At 53.6% G+C, this 22,317-nt stretch overlaps 1 protein-coding gene across 1 annotated transcript in view; it reads right to left on the reverse strand.

Annotated features, from left to right (window-relative positions):
- Positions 1-22,317, reverse strand: part of LOC111158702 (SPARC related modular calcium binding 2) — a 177,009-nt gene that overhangs the window by 20,951 nt on the left and 133,741 nt on the right. The window contains exons 8-9 of the mRNA XM_022520911.1: positions 21,079-21,265; positions 15,449-15,531 (exon numbers count right to left, since the gene is read on the reverse strand). Coding sequence (XP_022376619.1) covers positions 15,449-15,531; positions 21,079-21,265 — 270 coding nt within the window. The remainder of the gene's footprint in view (positions 1-15,448; positions 15,532-21,078; positions 21,266-22,317) is intronic.

Below are 22,317 nucleotides of genomic sequence, written 5' to 3' on the forward strand. Positions count from 1 at the left end.
GGACCAGCTTCGCTCTGGAACGGGGTGCTTCCCCTCAGCGTCCCGATGTTTGTTTGTGCTCAGGTGCATTACGTTAAGGCAGAACTGTTTCCTACAAGCCAATATTTTCGTTTGGGAGGCGGCCACAGAACGGCGAACTCTTCTCCCCCCAGGGCAACTGGATTTTATTGTTTGGCCTCCAAAAACTTTTGTAGGCACTTTGTTTTCCCAATACAATGGCGCCGGAGGTTGAACAGGCCACGTGCACCCTCCCCTCATGGCTGTGCAGGAGGCCCCCGGGGCAGGGGGGAGGTGGCAGTTACAGCCACACCTGCACACAGGGTGGCGTCCCCTGAGTGCCCCCCGCTGCCGTCCCCTCGGACAAGGACCACAGCCCTTGAGCCAGAGCCCCCCATGAACACTCGCGGCGACAGGCGCACCCATCAGCTGGGGCGGAATCCACCGTAACCTGACTCCTTGCTCAGGTCCAACCACACGGAATGACGACCAGCATTGGCCGACCCCAGGCTTCGCAGTAAGACACACGTCTCCCTCCTCAACACTCTGCCAACGGATCGCAACACAGCCGGCCGCATCGGGGAAGCTGTCCTTCCCAGGACTTCTCGGCAGTCTCCTTCTGTACCAGCCCATCTTTACTCTTTTAAAATGTAAGAAAGTTGGCGGATGGAGGCGGGATCTCTTGGCAGGACTGTGCCGATGGATGTAGTTTGGAACGAAGGTGTCTGGGTGCACCTGTGTCCACTGCTGGCCTGGGGAGCCTCGCTCAGCCTTCCTGGGTCCATGCCCCGTATCGCACGACAAGCCAAGTTCAAATGAAGGAGGACATCAGGACAGAGAAAACGGAAAGCTATGGGAGGCCGGTGGGAACGAGAGTCAGGTTAATACACAGAAGACACATCTGGTGAGGACGCAGCCACGCATCGGAGTCCAGAGCTGCATGAAGAGGGACCGTCCACCAGAAGGTTGGAGAGAAAATGCCACTTGCTGATACTGAACCCAAAGAGAAACCTGTCCTATAGCAAACATGTGAGCCGTGCCGCGAGACTGGCTGCAGCCCTGCCCACGCCCTGACTAATGACACGGCTTCCGCAGGGTGTGACCCCTGCACCTGCAGCCCCAAATCCCACCGATCCTACTAGAGGACACTCAGCTGCTCATACACTCACCTCACTGCTTGCCCAAAGTCCCTGGGCAAAAAGATGAAGATCAGCGTCTATTTCTCTCCTGCACGTTTGCTGTGTCTTCTCAGATTTTGATAAATATGGTTTACTTCCCAACGCAGGGGCCTGGAATGCATCTCTTCTCTGAAGTTGGTAAACGAGGAACTGTTTGCTTTGAGAATCACATCAATTAGGAGTCTAACCATAACACACTGGGTAGAAGAATGTCCTTCACTCACAGAGGTGGCCAGCCAAGGTTCTCCAAATGCCATCCGGGGCCCACCCAAGCACACAGAACTGGGGGATCGAGATCCTGAGTCTCTAGGGCTGTGTTTCCAGCCGAAAAGGGTCTGTGAGCAGGTGTAGCCAAAGGTGTCCTTCAGCCAATCCCAGTGAGGACGCCGATTTGGCCTGGAGCCCCCCCGGGGAACCACCCACGACGGCCGAGAGACACACGTGTAGGTAACAGAACGAGGTCGGCGGCTACGGGAGCGCTAACCAGACCCAGTAAAGGCCAATGTTTAGTTTTAGAATGACTGACCCGTAGCCCTTCTTTATGGGCGATAATTAGAGAGTAGGGACCATTGCCTTTTATGGTCCTGAACGGTGAGACTGGCGTAGAAAATCGCAGCCAACAAAGACGAAACCCAAGTGGCCACAGGCACGTTTGTGCGAAGGTTACGGCCAAGCTCGATAAAATGTGTCTATTCTGGTTCTTAACAGAATGCACATAAAAATGCAGCTGTGTCCCAGACGTCCCTGGGCCACTTCAAGTGACCCGAGCCATGCGGAAATCTCACACGTGGCCGATTCTTTCTGAAGATAGAAAAGCAGAGGCAAAATAAGAATTCTTCTTTTTTCTTTTTAAGATTTTTTTCTTTATTTGTCAGGGAGAGAGAGCACAAGCAGGGGGAGCAGCAGAGGGAGAAGCCGGCTCCCCACTGAGCAGGGAGCCTGATGCGGGACTCGATCTCAGGACCCCAGAATCATGACCTGGGCCAATCATGGAGCCCCACATGGCAGCGGCCTCCATAGCCAGGTGGTCGTGGCCGGCCCGGCACCAGCTTCCGAGCCCCGGCAAGACAAGGCAGGCCTGCGCTGACCAACCCAGCTCACCTCACTTACACTTGAGGACGTTCTCCCTCCGGAACTCGACTTCTATCCCGGAGCAGCACAAGCAGTGCAACTCTGGGCTGTGACGGGCTTCCTCTCCTGTGCTCAGATCTCGTCTCTGGTCGGCTGTTGGGTGATTTCTCAATGACCAACGTCGCAGACTGTTGATTTTTACCGTTCTCAGTGAGGAGCTCTTGTCTCAACAAAGCCCACAGACTATGAAAGTCAGAGCGATGTCTTCACTCCAGCATCCAAGAGGGCCTGGACAGGCTATTACACGTGTAAACACAGAACTCACTCCCTGCTCAGAGGGCTGCTTGCCTTCCGCGCTGAGAAAACCCAGAGCTTGTCTGTCTGCATTCCCTGCGCCCACGAGCTGGCGTCCCCGACCGGGGAGCTGCGGGGGTGGGCCGCTGCACCTTGCGGTGGGGTGGGGGCTTATCATGCGGTCACAGTCGTCTGCCCCAGGGCCCACGGCCAGGAGGGCTCAGCTCTCGGCCTGCCTTTGCTGGATGTACTCCCTCAACACTCAAAAGGAAAGAAAGCTTCCTGGGAGGGGGCACATGGAACCAAGTGGCAAACTCAGGGCCAGCTCATTGCTTCCTACGCATTGAGTCTGTGCCATTTACTTGTAAGAGGTAAAGAAGAAAGACCAGAAAAAATATAACCACAAACACAAATGCCATGATGAAAGGAGACCAGAAGCCCGATAATACAGACGAGAGCAGGTCTCTGATTCAAGAGGCACCCCACACTGGCTGGGTGACCTTGCACAAGTCACCTGACCTCTCTGGATCTGAAGGTCCTCACCTCAGAGCAGAGCCTGGATTGTGCTAGCACCCCGTAACCTCTGCTGGGCGGAACCCGAATGGGCATGAGGAAAGGTGGGTCTCCTGGTCTAAGGCCCTCCAAGACCATCCTTCCAAATAAGCCAGAGCTAAGGCTAGATCACAGCTCACACAAGGACACTTAGCGTTCTGGGTGGCCTGGGAGTCCCAGGTATCTCGCTATCTCTAGCAGCAAACCCTACACAGGAGCCCCAGTGATGCAAAGTGGGAGAACTGGGGGGAAAGTTCAAATCATTTGCATTGATTTTGGTAAACTGAGCTTCATTCACATCGGACATAAAATTGGTGTTTGTAGGAGTTGTGGTGGTGGTGATAGTGATGGTGCTGATGATGGTGGTGCTGGTGACGATAGTGGTGATGGTGGTGATGGTGGTGATGGTGATGGTGGTGATGGTGGGTGGTGATGGTGGTGATGGTGATGGTGGTGATGGTGGTGATGGTGATGGTGGTGATGGTGATGGTGGTGATGGTGGTGGTGGTGGTGGTGGTGATGATGATGGTAATGATGGTGGTGATGGTGATGGTGGTGATGGCGGTGGTGGTGATGGTAGTGATGGTGCTGGTGGTGCTGGAGGTGCTGGTGGTGCTGGTGGTGATGGTGATGATGGTGGTGATGGTGATGGTGGTGATGGTGATGGTGGTGATGGTGATGGTGGTGATGGTCATGATGGTGATAAATGGTGCTGGTGGTGGTGGTGATGGTGATGATGATGGTAATGATGGTGGTGATGGTGATGGTGATGATGGTGATGGTGATGGTGATGGTGGTGGCGATGATGGGGAGATGATGGCAGTATATGTGTGTTCCGTGCTGTGGGACAACAACTTTATTATAGTTTTATTTTGATTCCTTTAATAATGAATCAAAGAATGAATTCACTGCCGCCCACCTTATCCTAGTGCCATATCACAGAGCATCTCGTTCCAGTAAGATTCTTGCAAATACGTGTGTGTGTGAGTGTGTGTGTGTCATTCTGTCTGGCTGCACGTGAGCGAGGCTCGGTGCTCATGGGTCACTGTGCTGAGGTCCTCGTGCTACAGATTCAGGTACTTCATGACACTGTGCTCATCTACAAAGCACAGACTCATGTGGCCTTTCCTCACGGGCCATTGTGACGACTGCATGAATGAACACGGGCACAGTGTCTGCACTGTTGTCCACTGAGTTCTCAGCTGACCTCCATGAGCACGAGTGCTGTTCGGTTCCTGGTGCCCTTGCTCCTCTGTCTTAGGTGCCTCTGACTCACCAGCCACAACCCTGTCAGTGATTTTTTAAATAAAAAATTAATTCTGCAAAACTCGTCCAGGATACAGTCCAAACTCCTTAATAGGACCTGATCTGAATCCTGCCAAACCTTCAGCCTGTTTCTCCTTTTAGAGTATCGCATGGTGACCTCGGTTTGCTTCACAAATCACGCTTCTCTGGCTTTGTGTGTTTAAGGAATTCTATAGGAATGCCCCAGTTGGAAGAGCCAGCAGATCATGAAAGGGCTCATTTAATCCGTATTCATTTATGCAAAAATTGAGCTCAGTCACTATCCAGATGCACACGCTGTGAAAATGAAAACCTTACCTCTAGAGAAGGGCTTCCAAAAAGATGGCTCTTCCCAGGGTTTACTAAGGCTGGCTGCCTGCACGCTCCTTCTTGCACAGAACCCGAGCCGTTCCTGCTTTCTGGACTTGTCCTGTGCTCAGAGGGGAGGGACGCGCTCTCATGAGCCCTGGAATAATGGCCTTCCACATCCGACTTCCCTCTTTATGGACCATATGTCCCAGGTTCAACAGCATCTGCTTCCCCCATAAGGCATTTTGTACGTCAGCTGCTCCTCGAGAAGGAGACCGTGCAGAGGTGTTGACGTCAGAAACATGACCATAAAGCAGAAAGGACTTGGAGTTAATGGTGGGAACACAAGGACTGCGGTCATAGCTCTACTCTGGCTCAGCTCCCTTGTGACAGGGTAACCAGCTCCCTTCTACCGAGTTGAGGTAAAGTGGTCAGAAGTCAGGCATAAGTCGACTCTAGGCCTGGTGCATTCTGGGAAAACAGCATGTGCCAGAAGAGTTGGTTCACTTCACAACAAAAAGTGATATCAATAAATGACTAGAAAAAGAGGGGAGGGCCACCGGGAATGGGGATATGCACAGGTATCTATTTGTCTGACACCTATTTCATTCCTCCATTTGCTTCAAAAATAATTTCTCCATTAGAGAAATTACAAAGATGGTTATTCCCTTGCATTTGAATGAACAAATTTACCCCATATAAGTAACAAGTGGTTATTACAAATATTGACTTCAACAGGACTTCTAAGTGCCCGTCAAAGGATGCTACCAAGAGTGGTCTTTTATAGCAGAAGATGCTTGTTTTTCTGGAGATTAAAAAAAAATCGGAAATCTAGGACTTCCTGAATTTAAGGAATCTCTGATCACAGCGCCATTCCGTGGCAGGTTCTGAGTGTCCGGCTCTGAGCAGAGAGAGGTGCCTCAGTGCCCGGCTGGAAACAGGGCATTACACACTGCAACGATGTTCCTTAATGTAATAAGCAAAAGTGCAGAGAAAAGACAGGATGGGAACCCAAAGTTTTAAAACTAGTCTGCTGGGAATCACTCTCAAAAAAAGCATCTCAGGCATTTCTAGAAGTTACCTAACAACCAAGGAACAGTCCATTTATCCTTTTCTGTCAGAGGGAGAAACCATTGATTTTTCTGAAAAGTTGTTCTTGATTTGACAAGTCAGGAGAGAGCTAAGAATAAAATTAAATCATCGTGTCAGGGAAAACATTCTAGAGGTTTCCATGGCCTGCTGTTACTCATTACAAAAGAGGTTTTGAAAGTTTCTTACCCTCGCTGGTCATCGGGGAGCGTCCAAGTAGCCTGACACAGGGCTTATGTATCTGAGGGCTGTGGTCTCGGTTTGTCCACTGAAATTCTTAAAGAATTAAGTTATCAGGAAGAATGTAGCTCCGTTTCTACCATCAGCCATGCCATTTTCATTAGTTGGGCCTAAATTCTAAAAAGTAATCACCCTGTGTTCTGGCCAATCTCCAGCTTTGACTGGATTCTGCCTGCGTCCATTCCCTTCGCGATTGCTCAGAGAGAAGCGATTTTTCACTCTGACCCCCCAGCCCTGCTCCGTGTCAGCGCGACGACACTCCCCAGAGAGTCCTGACTCCAGCAGCACTACTTGGGCAAGGGCGAAGTGTTCCTGACCTTGGCCCAGAACCTGGAACGGAGCTTTTAAGGAGGATTCCATGACATTTTCAGGCATTAAGGGGAAATTTTATCATGTACCCATCTATCTCCTTAATTTTCCTAATTGTGTATAATGTTGCTGTCTTGTTTAAGAGCATCAGTCGGGGAACCATAAAACTGCGTTCTTGGCTCCCAGAGTTTAGAGACTTTGGCCTAAGTGTCTCTGTGTCCCCAGACTCCGGCCCGGGGCCATCTGCGCAACAGGATTGCCACCCACAAACATTGCTCACAAAGCTAGCAAAGAAAGGAATTCTCAGTTATAACAACAATATAAAACAGAGAAGGCCCAGCACCATTTTGGGGCTCTGACTGTTCTGGGTTTAAAAACAGGAGAACCAGGAGGATATGGAGAAGAGCTGCAAGACGTGGCGAAGGACCAAGTGGGAGACAGCTGAGTCGACGGCGCCCACACGGCTTCCCTGGTGAAGAGGGACAGACAGGAGCCCACGGCAGCCCCTTTACTCCAGGCCCGCATACCTGGCACCCCTGAACCCGGCCTCGATGAGCCCGCAGCCCGTCTAGGAAGTGAGACCCATGGGAAGAATGATCAGGACGCGTTCAGGAAGGGGTGTGGGGACCAGCCCCGGTGGCCGGCCGTTCCCACGAAGGGACTCAAGATGCAGAGCACGGAAGAGCCCAGCTGCAGCTGCGGTACCAGGGGTTCTCCAGCCATGGCCGATGCTGGGTCCTACTGCGGACGGGTCACGGGGACAGCCTGGTGGCAGACACAGGCACCGAGACCCCCCGTTGGGCCCGCGTCACGTCCCATAGCAGATTACTGAAAGGAGTGCGTCAGCTCTGTGATCGGGTCCTGGCACAGGCCAGATAAATCCAGATGAGCTAGGAGGGACGCCAACGTTAATAAAAGTGAGTTGTAAGCCAGTTAAAACGAATTTGTTTTTTCCAGGGTACCCTACACTTGGAAGGTTTTTAAAGTGGTTGTTTAGGACAAAACTGCTTATCATAGGACAACAGTTGAATTTAAATGACTTAATGGTGTTTGAGAACAGAGTGTCCTCCCCACTCACTCCAACTGTCTCTGAAATAGAGCTCATGCTGTTAGCCAATCCGGCGGGCGCTGTCCCATGACGAATGCGTGTCTGACCCTACTCCCCTCTCCCTTCTGCAGAATCCGGCTTTCAACGGAGCAGAGGCCAAACCGACCAGGAGTGTGCGTACTAGTGCCATCGATGGGACTCCCCACCATTTTAAAGAACTTGTTTAAACTGGGTTAAAGCTAAGATTCCTTCTGGAAGGAGCATGGGAGCCAAGCCACGGGTGTCTGCGTGAGCAGGTGCGCCCTGAGCGTTCCCACGGCGGCAGGGGCAGGTCCGCCAGCTCTGTGGGCTCGGCTGTGGTGGTAAACGCCTAGATGTTCTGAAACGAAGGTACTTACTGTGCGATCATGCTGGGGAGCGAGAAGTCAGCTCAGACACTGAGCTTTAGAAATTTAAAACTTGAAAAAAAAAAAAAGGCGACCCTATCTTTCTAACCACGCGCCTGGTAGACAACCCTGAACTGTGTGCACGTCTTCTCTCTCCCTCAGTGTGGTCTCCCGAAACCACTACTGCCACGGTCACTCCTGACTCCAGCTCCTCGGGACCCGACATGGAATAAGGCGTGTCCACACAGGTCACACCCAGCGCCCTGGCAGAGCCCGGCGCAAACCTGAGAACGTGGGGTCCCGTCTTCGAAGCCCACACTGGAGCGTGAGTTGGTGGCAGCGGGCACTTAAACCAAGGCAGGCGGAGTCGGTGGCCGGGCAGCTCCCAGGAGGCCGGACTTGCTGCTCTCGAAACTCCCCGGCACATACTCACGTCCCTACCGGGGGTGCTGGGAAACTGTCCCTCTTCTCGGACGGGAGAGACAGATGTCAGATGACTTGCGCCCTAAGGGACCGCACTTTCCTGAGAGCCACAGTGTGGACACCAGGGATGGCCAGTCCCTGTGACACAGTGGAGGGCAGCCCCTCGACGTCATGCGTCGGCTTCAGGACACACGGGCCTCCCTTTCTGGAGCAGAGGCTTCGGTAGGATGGAGACATGGGGCTCTTGGTGGAGAGCAGAGGGAAGGGCCTCGCCTCTGGGACGTGCGGGCGTCTTCGACTTCTTTGGGTAGCAAGGGGCCCTGTCCCCAGCAGCAGTGCAGGGCAGGTCCATGTCCTCCTTGCCCCCACAGCAGCTAGGTGGCCCAGGGACTGGAGCCCCACGGGAGGCCACTCGGAGGCCTGACCAGGGAAGAGAGCTGACGGCCGCGCATGAGACGCAAGGGGACATGCCGTGGAAAGCAAGGGGACACATCCAGGTAGCTGCGAGGCTCGCGACAGAGCGATCATGGCATCTAACCCACAAGTCCTAAGTGTCCACCTGGAAGGATGGGAAGGACACGGCCTCCTCGGCCTCCCGCATGCCGTGACTGCACATTTGTGCACAGGTTTGCACGAGCTAGACCTTTCCAGGTGCTGCGGGCACGGCCAGGCACCCAGGAAGTCCCTTTCCACATTCCGTGCCTTAGCTGAGGAGGGACCTTAACGCTCACATTTTCTCACTCAGTTGTGGACGTATTAATAAACGGAGGACGCGCCCAGCACCTCCTTGTAAGTAACTTCAAATTTCCAGCTGACCTTTGTGAGTCTTTCCTCTGCGTGTTAAGACTGAAAAAAAAAAAAAAAGCCTTTGCTTCCTTAACTTGTCTTTATTTGTTCTTATTTTACTGCGAATGAGTAATTCCCACAAATTTCCACCAAGCCTCCTCCAGTTTCTCCTCGTCCTCTTAAAAATGGAGAAAAAATATCAACTGAACTAAATAAATGTTCTAATAAAAATCTCACTAGGAGCTCTGCCAAGGGCGGCACAATTAGGACCAGTGAGTCTTTGCCTCGCACGTGCCTCCCGCCACGTCCCACATCCCATCTGCTTTCCTACGGAACAGCCCAAGCAGCCCACTTTACACACGCCTGCGAGGCTTCGTGGAAGTGTCACTTTCAGGACACACCAGTCTGTGAAGCCGTCGTCCCTAACCAGAGGCGATCTGCCGACGGCGAGATGAGAAGAAGGAGACACGTGTCCCTGCCGCCCGGCATTGGCGGGCAGTGGGCTCACCAGCGGACATGGAGGCCACGCAGGACACACTCGCCGAGCAGGAGCTTCTAAGACAAGTGAGCTTTGCTTTGGGAACGCTCAAAACTGCTGCCACATAAATTAACAGTCATGTCTTCCTTATACCGTTGAGACTCACAGCAGACCTCGCCGGGACGTCCTGCATTCAGGCAACAGACAGAGCTGAACTAAGAAAAGGTCTCACTGAGGACACGTCCCTGTGTCCTCCGGGACCTTGTGAGTAATTCCCTGAACACATCTGCGAGCTGGACGCAGCGTCTTCTCAGGCCCTTCCCCCCGACCTCCCGACCCTTGTCCCGGGATCCCCACCTCACCGAGCCTTTAGGATGGAAAATACATGTGTGATTTTCACTGAGTTCTCACTCACGGCACTCTCCCCGAAACTGGATGTAAGGCCCATTTCTTCATCATACATCCTGCAAAATGCAATTTGCCTTTAAAGATTTAATAACCCTATTTGCCTACAAGTTTCATTTCACGTTTAACCCTCAAGCTCACTGGTCAGAAGCCAAATACAGCAGCTCTAGTCTCTCTCCCACGTGTTGGGACTCAGTCCCCAGCACAACCAGAAACGCGAACCCAAACTTCGCCCCTGAGGTGACAGGCACGGGTGGCTCGCCGTGAGGCCACCAGATAGCTCCCTGCAGAACGATGAGGTTCTGTCTCCCACACAGCGCCCCACTCTGTCCCGACCCAGGCTTTCAGCAGCCGCATGGCAGAAAGCCCCCGAGCAGCGACTGAGCACGGACAGAGCTGGGCAGATGAGCCCCCACAGACACGGGACCCCAAGCTCGCCGCGTATGCACGGCTGGAGGGCCGTCGTCCAAAATCAGACTCTGTCTCAGCTGAAATTGGGGAGACACAGGTCTCTGAATTCAGTATTTGATCTGACAAAAAATCATAGAATTTGATGTTTTCAATGGGTGAACTGTTGATGTCTCCTATTATCTTTGAAAGAGCCTTGAAGGCTGTGGGGTCCCTGTGGGAGAGAAGTGAACCCGGGGGTTTCCTGGGGTCCTGCAGCCCCTGTGCAGGTGCGAGGCTCAGGGTCCGGCTGCCTCCCTGCTCGTGGAGTACGGCTGCCACAGCAGTGGGCTCGCTTCGGGGGGGGGGGGGGGGCCACGATGCCACCGGTCCGCACATCACCCAGCTCCCCGCGTCAGAGTCACCGTCTGTCGCAAACACTAGCCCAGAACTGCCGACTACACTCTCTCTGCCGGGCTTCTCACCCCGTGACTTACTTACTTTGTACTGGAATTCTGTGCCTCTCACCCCTTTATCTACCTCCCCTGTCCCCACTCACCCCTGCTCTGCAGATCAGGTCGCTCTCTGTAGTCAAGTCTGTTTCTTTCTTTGTCTCTTCTTTGGTCTGTTTCTTAAATCACACGTAGGAGTAAAATCTCACGGTATTCATCATTCTCTGTCTGACTTCTTTTACTTAACATCATAAATACATAAAGAACTTCTACGAGTCGACCCCAGAAAAACAAATGATTTGATTGAAAATGGGCAAAGACCTGAACAGACGTGTTTCCAAGAAGACCTACCGATGGCTGCACACACGGAAGGACGCTCCAACGCTGGCGAGGACGCGGAGAAGGGGGAGGCCCGTGCCCTGCGCGCGGGAACACAAGCTGGGGCGGCCGCTCTGGGGAACAGCATGGAGGCTCCTCAGAAGGTCGAAACTAGAGCTGCCCTACGACCCAGAATCGCACTACTGGGTATTTACCAAATGCAATGAAAACACTAAAACCTTAATTCCAAGAGATGCAGGCCCCCTGGTGCTTACAGCAGCAGCATCTGTGAGAGCCGAGACATGGGGACAGCCCAAGGGTCCATCCACAGCCGAATGGACGAGGGGCAGGTGCACACACGCGGGCAAACACTCACACACGCGGAGGGCAGTGTCACTCAGCTGCAGAAAGGATGGTCTCTTGCCATTCGCAACACGGACCCACCCAGAGAGAATCGCCACCTTTAGAAAAGCAGTGGCAGCCGTGCTCAGGGCGAGGCGAGGGTCACTTTATGCTTCCTCAGAAAATCGCAGCTCACTTCGAGAAAAGTTAGAATAGAGCAAAAGTATTACTTAAAAGAATGCAGGGATGCTTTTAGGGTCTCTAACTGATTCCAAGCTTCCGTTACGCCCACAATCACGGGAGGGGCCTCAAGAGGGACTCTTGTGTCTGCAGACTGGACGCGGGGCCGTGGCGTGGGCAGGTGCCGCCCCTCGGTTGGCTTCTGCTTCCCGTGTATCCCGTGCCTGCAGTCCGCGTGTGGGGGGACCTCTGGGGGCCGGAGGGGCCACAGGGCGAGTCTGTTGGTCTCATCCACAGGCTGCAGGTGTTCCCCAGAACAGAGGAGGAGACGTGCCCTTCCTCCTTTCTCCTGGAGGCACGCGGAGGCCCAGCAGGAACGACAGGCTCTTAGCCATCAGGCCATGCTCCCGCCATGGGAGACCCCCCAGGTGTCAGGGACTCACGCCGCCCACCCTTCCAATCAGCAAAGCCACCCACAGATGCTAAGGCCACAGTATCACTCAGTGCAGAACAGCCCAAGACTGTGAGCAGGAAAGCATCACGGCACACTTTTCCCGGTGTGCTCCGAGCTTTGCCAGCTGGCCAGGCTCCGATGGCTCAGCCCCACCTCTCAGAGGCCACAAAGGTGTGTGACACCTGCTCACAGCCCGTGGACCCTGGATGCCTCCGGGACACATACAGAGGCCATGCCCAGTGGACAAGAGCCCAGGAGAGCCTCCCTAGAAAGTGACACCCTGGCGGCCACGTGGGGACAGTGAGCCAGTGAAGGACCAGTCTTGGGGAAAGGGGCCTCAGCAGGCTTGGCCACGGAGAGTCACATCTGTCTCCCATGCCCTCACAGAGCTGAGGGCCCTCGGGAGACCAGGGGGAGGGCGTGGGCAGGCTGGAGTGCATGGGCCGGGTGTAGGAAGAGACGTGAGGGAAATACGCCAGGACAGATGAACCAACGCACATTTGTAGACGGGAAAGGCATTCCCTGATGCCGTTTTCGGGGTGCCTGGGGGGCTCAGCCATTGGGCGTCTGCCTTCAGCTCAGTCACGATCTCTGGGTTCTGGGATTGAGCCCCACATCGGGCTCATTGCTCAACAGGGTATCTGCTTCTCCCTCTGCCCCTCCCCCTGCTTGTGCTCTGTCTCTCAAATAAATAAAAATAAAACCTTTAAAATGTCTACCACACTAGGTTTTTCTGTCAGGACACAATTTCGGGCCCTATAAGGAAACTTATGGAATCAAAGCGCCTAAATAATAACCCAGTTCTCAACAGGGGGCCCATGAGGCCGGATGTCCACCCCCCTCCACAGTGAGAGGCCGTGCGTCCCCAGGTGAGCCAGGGAAGGTCCTAACTACCCCAGAGACGGCGGCAATAAGCGTCCGGCTGTCAACAAACGCTCGGAACACGTGGGCCGCGTCTGAGCGAGTTACCAGCTCGGCTGGGAAAATGAAGGACCCTCGCCGGCTGGGACGTAGTCCCTGAATATGAACACCGCACCTTTTAAGAAGAAAACACGTCCACCTAAATGTGGCTCACGAGTGTGTCCGAGCGGCCCCGGAGCTGGCAACAGCTTCCTCCTCCCCCAAGAACAGCCTTACCCTGGAGTCATTCCAAGACCCACTTGTTTTTTCCCTAATAAGGATAATTATCTCCAAAAAATCAAAATGATGAAGTAGTCACGAGCGGTACGGAGCTGACCATGACACGGTTTGTGTAAAGAGTGGCTTGTGTGCCTGGAGGCTCTGGTTTTCATTTAAGGTGTGGGCGAGGAGGGCCATCTCTGCTCCGATGGCCCAACGATCCCCCCCCACCCCCGTCTGGGCCAAGGGGCGGCGTCCCAGCCCCGGGGATGCGTCCTCACGGCCCGCTCGCGACTCCGCCGGCCACACTCTGACCGCGGACCAGCCGACGAGACGCCCCCCACGCTCCTCAGCGGGACGAGCAGCTGCTCCCACAGTCCAAGCAATCACTCCCGTCTTTAAATCAAGGGCCCGTCTGGTATTTAATGGGCTCGAGTCACTGTGAAAAGAGCTTCTAGCAAGCCCGCCCGGTGAGGAGGAAGCGGAGAACTGTCTCTGGTCACACGCCGTGACCTTTTACTAACGAACAACACTAGACTGGACGCGCGGAGACGGACCGGCCCTCGCAGCGAGCGTGCGAACCACACACTGCCCGAGCCAGAAGTGGTGGGGTCCGTCCTATTGTCCGTCCTCCCAAAAAGGAAACCGCGCGGAGTTGTGGACCCGTGGAGCCAAAGGCGGACTGACGTCCGCGCGACACGACTGAGACCTGCTACAAACAGCAGGCGCCCACTGACGGCTCTCGGTGCGCCGAGCCCCTGCCAGAGCCATCATTTCCTGGGAAGAAAAACCCCACCCACCCCTGACGAGGCCTGACATCAGAGGCGAGAGATCACACCAGGCGATGGAGGGAGGGACCTCGCTCGGCCGAGAGCATCCGGGAGCAGTTCAGCCGTCCGCCGAGCTCCTTCCAAGCGTTACACACCATGAATACAAAGGGTGCTTAACTAGGAATCTGCACGGGGTCTGTGGGTGCTCCTCCGCCGTCTCTCTCCTCTCTCCCCGTCCCAGGATGCAGGAAGGAGCCCGACCCATGAGACGCAGAACACACCAACCACACAGAGAGAAACACGGTGTGAAAAGCCACAAAAATCAAAAATCACAGGCTCCTTGAGAACTGCGTCAAAAGGAAGTTGCTGGGGAGACCCGCGCCGGAGACGGCCCCGCACACGCACGTCACAGCAGCCGCAAAGGGTGACAGGTAGAGTCATCTCCAGGGAGGAAAGCGGCCCCCACCCCCCGCCCCGTTTTAGCTACTCCCATCCCCACCGTTGCTGAGCAGATGGAGGCGTGCCTGGGTGCTATTCTAGCTGTTTCTATCCTCGCTCACATGCAGGAAAACACCTTTACTCAGAATTTAAAACCCTCTTTACCGACATGAGTGCAAATACAGCGAGAACCATGCTGTTCTAAGCGGCGTTTATCCGGACTTGCTACAAGACCGGGATCAAACATGTGCTCTGAGCTAAGACATTGGAGGACAGTTTGTAGGGTCTCTAAGGTCTTGGTTAAATGCACCCAATCTGGAGATATTTAAAAGAAAAAAAGAGAACCAAAAGGACATAAATAGTGAGCAGCTTTGAGGCATCTTACACGCCATCAAGTTCACGCCACGAGGTCAGAGCTGTGTCTGTAAACTCTTGATCTCACGCCGTGAGCCAAACCGTGGGACCCTCGCCTGCCAGGCCACCGTGTCCACGCTGCCACTCTTAACCCCGCGTGCATTCCCAGAGGGACACGGGGTCCACCAAAGGCTTTAGGTTTAACTACTGAAGTCGTCGTTTTTGGTGTATCATAAACACGTGCTTTTTGATGAAAGACAGCGTCCATAAAACATCTTCTGTGAACATATTTTTAATAATTGTAAGATGAAACTCACTGCCTCTGTTTAATCTGAAATACTTCTTTGTAAGTAAATTCACTTGATGCAAAGACTGAGTTCATGTTTTATTCAAACCTAAACTTCAGCTTCTTGAATGGCTGATTCAATTCAAAAGGAATGCCCGAAAATGACATTTGAGTTACTGCTTTCTTGTAGGGAAAAGAATCAAAGGATCCCTTTGGTTCAGAAGTTCTGATTTTAAGGGACAGTGTTTGCTTCTCTGGGAGGCCAGCTCTGGGACTGGCCCTTGAGCGTCACTGGCTGCTGGAGAAGCAGACGCACACGTGCCCTAGGCGTCCTCCCTGGGGTCCCGCATGTCTGCCGACCGCAGGCCCCTAGGGAGGAGGTCCCTGGCCAACAGCTCTGCGGCCCCCACACGTGCCTGGTGGGAACAGAGCTGCAGAAATTCCTTCTCATTCTAAACCTGCCAGAAAGGCCAGAGTGCCGGTGGACGGCTCTACTCACCTTGGAGCTGGCGGCCTTTGTACAAATCCCTCGTCCCGGCTGGGTGAGCCCGGGCTGTGTTGTCGCATTTCGGCTGTTCATACCTGGGGAGCGGGGGGAACAGGAAAACGGCTTTGACACTTGGAAGAGGATGGTGTCTTCTGTTTTTCAGGTGCTCGTGCACAGACACCTGCCCTTGGCCCACAGCACATCTGTGGCATCGACCTCTCCTGATTTATGACCGTTTATGACCTTTGTGACAATTTGCCATAATAAGCTTATTTTTCAGTCCATAGGAAGGAGCACAGGGCATAAGGCTCTGCATCTCCCTCCAGTTTCTGGAACAAATCTTGCACGTGGGCTGCCAAACGCCACTACCTCCTCGTCACCACCTGTTCCAGGGTTTGATGTGGTTCAGAGGGGACGGGCGGGGGGAGAGGAGGCCTCGGGTGTGGCCCGGGAAAGAAGGAAAAGTCAGAAAAAGAACCACAGAAGTTTACATTTATGTATAACTGGAAGACCAGCTACATCTTAATCCGATTCTTGAAGATACAGAAGGTTGTCCCTGTGTTAATGGGAAGGGAGGGGGAGGGAAAGTGAGGGAAGGGGAGAAAGAAAGAGAGAGAGAGAGAGAGAGAGAGAGCAGCACGTGGCACTACAGTGAGTGAACAGAAACTGCCGAGAAGTCCTGACAGGTGGGTCCTGACGTGGGAGCAGGAGGTGTGGGTGCTGCTGACCCTCCCCCCGAGAGGGGGCATCGTGGTGATTCTGGAGCTGAGGGGATGCAGGCCCCTGTCCCTGATGGGCTTCCCACACAGGCGCAGGGTAGCAGCTGGCCCAGGTCTCCAGGGGGTGCTCGTGGGCCACTCTTCAGGGACGTCCGTGATCTGGGCACTGGGTACCACAGATGGGGGAGCCCGGGGTCATGGGGAGAACCCCTGGCCACTGGGGACACTGAGAGAGAACCCGCCGACCCCCGTACCTCATGTAGTTAAAGGGTGGACAGTGTGCGCCAGTGGGCAGGAGTGCGGGTGGAGGTCCTGGACTGAAGGTTGCTGATTTCCAGGGAGTAGGCAGATTCCCGGCTTCTCACCACCCATTCCGCCCCATCTTCCTCTCTCACTCCCCAAGAAAGGGATGGGAGCTCACACTTACTTCATAGGGGTCATTCCAGATTCTTATTTTTCCTTACTTTTTGTTTTCCCATCAGAAGAAATAAAAGAGAATGAAATGTCTCCCCAAGGGACACATTTTAAGGTCCTTCCCTTGGTGGCCAGTCCCACAGGGCCGACCGGGTGTGGTTGAAACCAAGGCACCCCTCCCGGCCCTCCCACCCCGAATGGCCTCTTTGATGATAGAGACTGTGACACCCACTCCCGCAAACGTAATATGTCTTTATGAAATGTGGTTTTTGAAATTAAAAAGAGTCCCTGACACACTCGGCAAGTAGTTAAGCTATCACGTTTTCACCAAAAGCCATTAGCTCATGTTTTTGTGAAATGCAGTGGGGTTCCTTACAGGTGGCAGAGGAGCCACAGTCATGAGAATGCGAGCAAGGGGAGGGGGACCCACGTCTCCGCCAGGGGAATTCCTCTCCCTCCCGGCACCATAGCAGGGAGATGAGAGCCGAACATTTGCCAAGAGGAAATGAGCAGAAGCAGCAGCCCGTGGGGAGGTCGCCCCTGTTTTCACAGATACATGCTAAATCTGGAGAACTCTCCCAATTTCAGGTTCTGGGTCAGTGTCTGGGGGGGTTGGAATAGGTTGGAATTGACACCTACATTAGAAGCGATGTCTTCACAGCTGATGGCCCGTCAAAGGGGAGCCGTGAAAAGACAAGCATGTGTTCCAGCTCCTGATGGATGAGCTGGAAACTCAGGGCCCGGCTGTCCCTGGGGACATCCTGCTCCTAGGAATACCCGAGTGCACCTCGGGGACGCTCACGGGCCGCTCTGTTGGGTTAGAAGCTGAACGAGTAATAGGAACTCTGTGCAGAGCCTCATAATGCCAGAAGTCAGTACCGGCGTCCTTCACGTGGGCGGTAAGAGACCCCATTGTTTCCAAACCCCCGTTCTGATCTCGAACTCTGCAGTGACCCAGAAGCTAGCCACACTGGTCATTCTGGTTTTGTTCCAAATTTGACCTGGACGTGTCTTAAGAATCCTAGCATTTTGCTGATATAAAAAAAAAAACTATATTTAAATGACAGTATTCTGCCTCTTTTAAAGAGTATTGGGAAGTGCCTTGACCTGCAGAACTGACAATCTCCAGAAATAGAATTAATGCCTTTGAAGTCTCGAAAAAAATTAAAATTCAGGGTTGACATCCATCACATTCTTTTCAATAGTGTTGAACTTATTTGTATGAAAAAAAAATAAATGAACACCTCTTCCTTCCCCATCTGCTTGCCCATCAGAGAGCAGGCTTTCTGCCAGGGAGCAATGTGGTTTCATGCTCACGCTGCCAGTGCACTCGGCCACTGAGAGAGACAGTCCCTGAAGTTGGGACAGGGGCGACGTAAGAAGGGCCTGGAGCCGACGGCGATGGGTGAACCCGTCCTCAGCTGTGACGATGTGCAAGGGGAGCCTCTCCGCTCTGGGAGCTAATGCGCTCGCTGGCAGTCAGCCCGCCACACTCCCTCCGACAGCCCGTGCCAGCTCTCCCCACCACGCAGCAGTGGCCAGGTTGGAACCTGCCCCTCTCCTCCCAGATCCTATCCTGCCACACATGATGTGGGCTCAGGCAGGTGCCTGGGCTCCAGCCCACAGGCAATCTGTACGTGTAGCCCAAATGTCAGTTCTGACACCGAAAAGCAGGAGGACTGGGAAGCGCTTCTGCACCTGGACCAACTCACGCTTCCACCCAGAGGATCATCCCTAGATGATCAGATCAGAAACTCTGTCAGAAGGAGGCGGCTGTCTGCCTGGCAGGCAAACCACGTGGGCTTGTCGTGCTCAGCACAGCCTAAGACAGAATCCATGCGTTTTAACGTTCTTGCTTGGGGACACAAGGAAAAGGAAGCTGGCTTACAACAATGCTTCTTATGTCTATGGCTTCTTTCTGTCCTGGATTTTTAAATTATTCTTCCCCATCAGCCAATACAAATGGAAAGGGTAACTGAGGGAGAAAACCTGAATCATCTACCCAAATGTTAAGACAAATCCATGAAGCATCTCCCTGGAACGGATTATTTCAGAAAATCATAAGAAAGGAGCTCGAGCACGACTGGGCATTTACACAGGAACGTGGAGGACTTCCCCGACGATGCTGATCAGTCACAGAGGGAACCGCGGTGCTGGCTGGGCTGCTGATGCTGGCCAGCAGTTTACCAGATGTCCCTTAATGTTGGTAATTTGGACTGATTTCCCAACATCCACGCCCCCTAGAGATCAGTTTAAACTAATTTTTCCTGCTAGTGACAGGCTTAGCCATGGTCGCTTGATCCAATTCCGGCCAACAATCCATGCGCTAAATTCACTAGGGGACTCGGAGGGAGGGTGGGTCGGCTTCCTAAGAAAGACAGAGACAGGCGGTGGATCTCCTGAATGCTGTGGTGTCTGGATGAGATGCTCGGATCCTGGCGGCCACCTGGCACCATGAGAAGAGTCCAAGGGCAGAGACAACTGTGTCCTCACTGACATCACCGAATCACAGCGTCAACCGAAACGGAGCTTTCTCCACCTCTGTAATTCTTCCCTGAGGTGAAGTAGCCCCTTGTTTATGCCTACTTGTCAGAGTTACCACTGTTAGACGTGAAAAATGTCCTAATTGATACACCTTGGCTTTGGGCCCAAACAACTGGGTTCTGGCTCCGGGACCCCCACTGTGCAGGGCAGCGCTCACTCCCTCCGTGGGGACTGCGCCCCCGCATACATCCGTCAGATCAACCACCAGCATCTTCAGGACTTGACTCCAACATCCGCTTTCCAGGGCGTATCTCCCGCCATTCAGGTCAAGTTGAAGCCCCCCCCCCCCCGCCTCCGCACACCCTCTCCTCCTCCTGGTTTGTTTTCCTCCAGAGCACTGGGCATTCGCCGGCACATTTCCTGACACTCAGTGCAACTACTTCTCAGCTTTGCCTAAAGTCCATCTCCTTCCATTGGAACAGAAGCCCTGTGGAAGCATGAGTTTTGTGCATTTTGTTTCTGGTACATTCCTCACCCCTAGAACAGCATGCACGACAGTGAAGGCACTGGGGTGGTGGCCTGTCCCAGGTCTGGTGCCAAATGATGGGAAACCTCCTCCGTGAAGAGTAGGCCTGGTCTGGGGGTGACAGGCTGAGCATTCCAGTGAGGGGAGACCCCCAGAAAGCCTATGGGGAAGGCTTTCCTTGCCGTCAGAAGGAAGCCCCAACTATGTTGGATGATGCTTCTAGAAACTCTGTCAGGGATAAGTCACAAAGCAATCCAGTAAGTGAAGATTCCAGAGCAGAGAGAACAACAACAGCAACAAATGCTTATTAACACCCTTGAACTGCTGAGATAGTCCGAACTTCCCTTCACCTTTGAGGGGTATGAGCTGCTAAGATCTGATACTGTTGGGATGTGAGGTCTCCCTCGTGCTGCAGCAGAAGTGCTGCCACTTGCTCCTTCCCTGATACTCCCCAAGCAGGAGAGAAAGTCCCTGAGAGAGGAGACCTGCTCTGTGGGTCAGTGCTCTTTCCCCAGTCCTTGGAATAGTGATCGGCTATCGCGGACCATCAGCATTTGAGATGGATGGAAGGAAGGGAGGGAGGAAAGGAGGAAGGGTTGGTGGACGGATGGATGGATGGGAAGATAGATAGACAGACAGAAAGACAGACAGATAGGTAAAAGGATGGATGGGAGGATGAAAGGATGGAGTGTTTCCTCCTTGAAATAACTCAAGGTCATACTTGAAAAATTGGGGGAAATAATTTAGGAAGTGTCAAAATGCCTGTGTCTAGGTCCTAGAAAAGAAGCCAGTGGCTAAATTTGATAACTTTTGAGAAGAATATTTTTGTACTTTATAATTGTTTTTATATAAATCTATGGACATTCGAGATCACTTCATATAACAAAGAATGGCAGACACATCTTCACTCGTGTTTTTTATAAATTCCGTGAGTAGTTTGTGTGATTCGGGTCATGCAACCATTTGCCCAAACTCACGGAGCAGGAGTGAGCACGGTTTCTATATCTCAGAGCCCAGCACAGCGATCGCTGCTCTGGCCTTGAGCGCGCTGTCTTTGTTTTCGTGCTATAGAAAGCCCTTCTGGGAGATCAGTTCTTTCAGTCTGGGAAATGCTTGGCTCGCTTTGCCAAAGCCAGAAGCCCACGGAAGCTTCCGATGCTACCTGAATGCCCACCACACCAGATCCCAGAGACGGTTTCCACAGTCCCAGCCTGCGTCCGTATGGACAGAAGCAAACCTCGCGTAAGAGCTCAGCCTCCATAGCCACCTGCTGTCTTTCACACAGGCAGCTCCTGGCGGCCGTCCCGGAGATGGTTTCCTCCGGCTTCTGCCAGCCAGAGCCATCAGCTTCTGCAGGCAGCCCAGACAGGGAAGCGAGCGCATGGCGGGAACAGTCGGGCAACCAAGCGAGGTCTGGCCGCCGGGCTTCCACGTTGGAGGCACCCATGGGGGCTTGCCGCCCAGCTCCTCCCTCCCTTGGCCCATGGGCGCAGCTTTACCTGGTGGACGTTCCAGGGATGGGGCGTCCGGTGTCCACCAGGACACACCAGCAGTAGCCAGTTGAGGGGTGGCACTGCACCGGCTTGTAGAGGCCACCGTGGGCGCACTCGGGGATCACCACGTTGTCGCTCTCGGGCCGCCTGGCCTCCTCCAGGGCTGACTGCTGCTCCTGGTCACACGAGGACACTGGGGGAGGAAAGACAGGGGTGTGAGCATACAGCACGTAGGCAGCTCCGCGCGGAGTCCCTGAGGGTACGCCCGGAGAGCTGCAGGGACCTGGGAAGGAAGGAGCTGGGGCTGGCCCGTCAGAGGGGCAGACAGATCAGGAGAGAGTTGGGGCACGGCAGGCCCACGTGCCCCTGGGATCCCTCCTGTTAGAGGCGGGAGGTTCTGGATGCACGACAGGACTACGGGAAAAGCTGGACATCAGCCTGTGCCACGTTTCAGTCTGGGATGTAAGCACCAAGGCCATTTGTAAGTATTTTCTAACATTTTTTACAATCCGTGCTGGACCTAGAATCATGTTCTACTTCTTTCAATATTGTCAGCACTTTTATTTGCTGAAGCAAAGGGAGTGAACGTCTATGTGCCCGGCTTATTTGCGAGCCCAGTGGAACCCCATCTCAGCCCACGGTGAGCCCAGGGCCACTCGGCAGAATGCGTGTACGCAGAGCAATGAGTCCTAGAAATGACAGTGGGAACGCCTGCTGTTAACGATGAGGGAGACACAGTGCAACAGTAACAGTTACACTGTGCAACAGTGTAACACTGACTCTCAGGGAACAAACCAGTTGCTGTTTAGAGTTTTCCTCTGCTTGAACTGCCCTCAGTCATTTCATGGGTTTTCTCATTTAGCCACTGGGTAGATGAGAAAACAGAGGAATGCACAAGTCACATAGGGAATGCCACGCAACTGGAAAGGGGCCGCCCCAGAGCGTGGATCCAGACCGTCAGTCTCAGAAGCCCGTGGTCTGATCGCGTGGCCAGCCTGCGCCCCACGGCCTCTGGGCACATGGAGATCTCACGCCATCTGTGTGGCACTGATTTAAATAAGCCAACCGCAAAACTCTATGGGGTTCCTCAAAAGTTAAATACAGAACTACCCAGCCGAGCAACTGCCCTTCTCGGTATTTACCCAAAGAATAAGAAAACACTAATTCAAAGATACCTGCCCCCCGATGTTTATAGCAGTTTTATCGACAATAGCCGAACTAAGGAGAGAACAATGTCCATCGACT

Source organism: Enhydra lutris, unplaced genomic scaffold (assembly GCF_002288905.1).
Source record: "Enhydra lutris kenyoni isolate GAN:26980312 unplaced genomic scaffold, ASM228890v2 scaffoldscaffold62, whole genome shotgun sequence".
In the NCBI taxonomy this organism is placed as follows: Eukaryota; Metazoa; Chordata; class Mammalia; order Carnivora; family Mustelidae; genus Enhydra; species Enhydra lutris.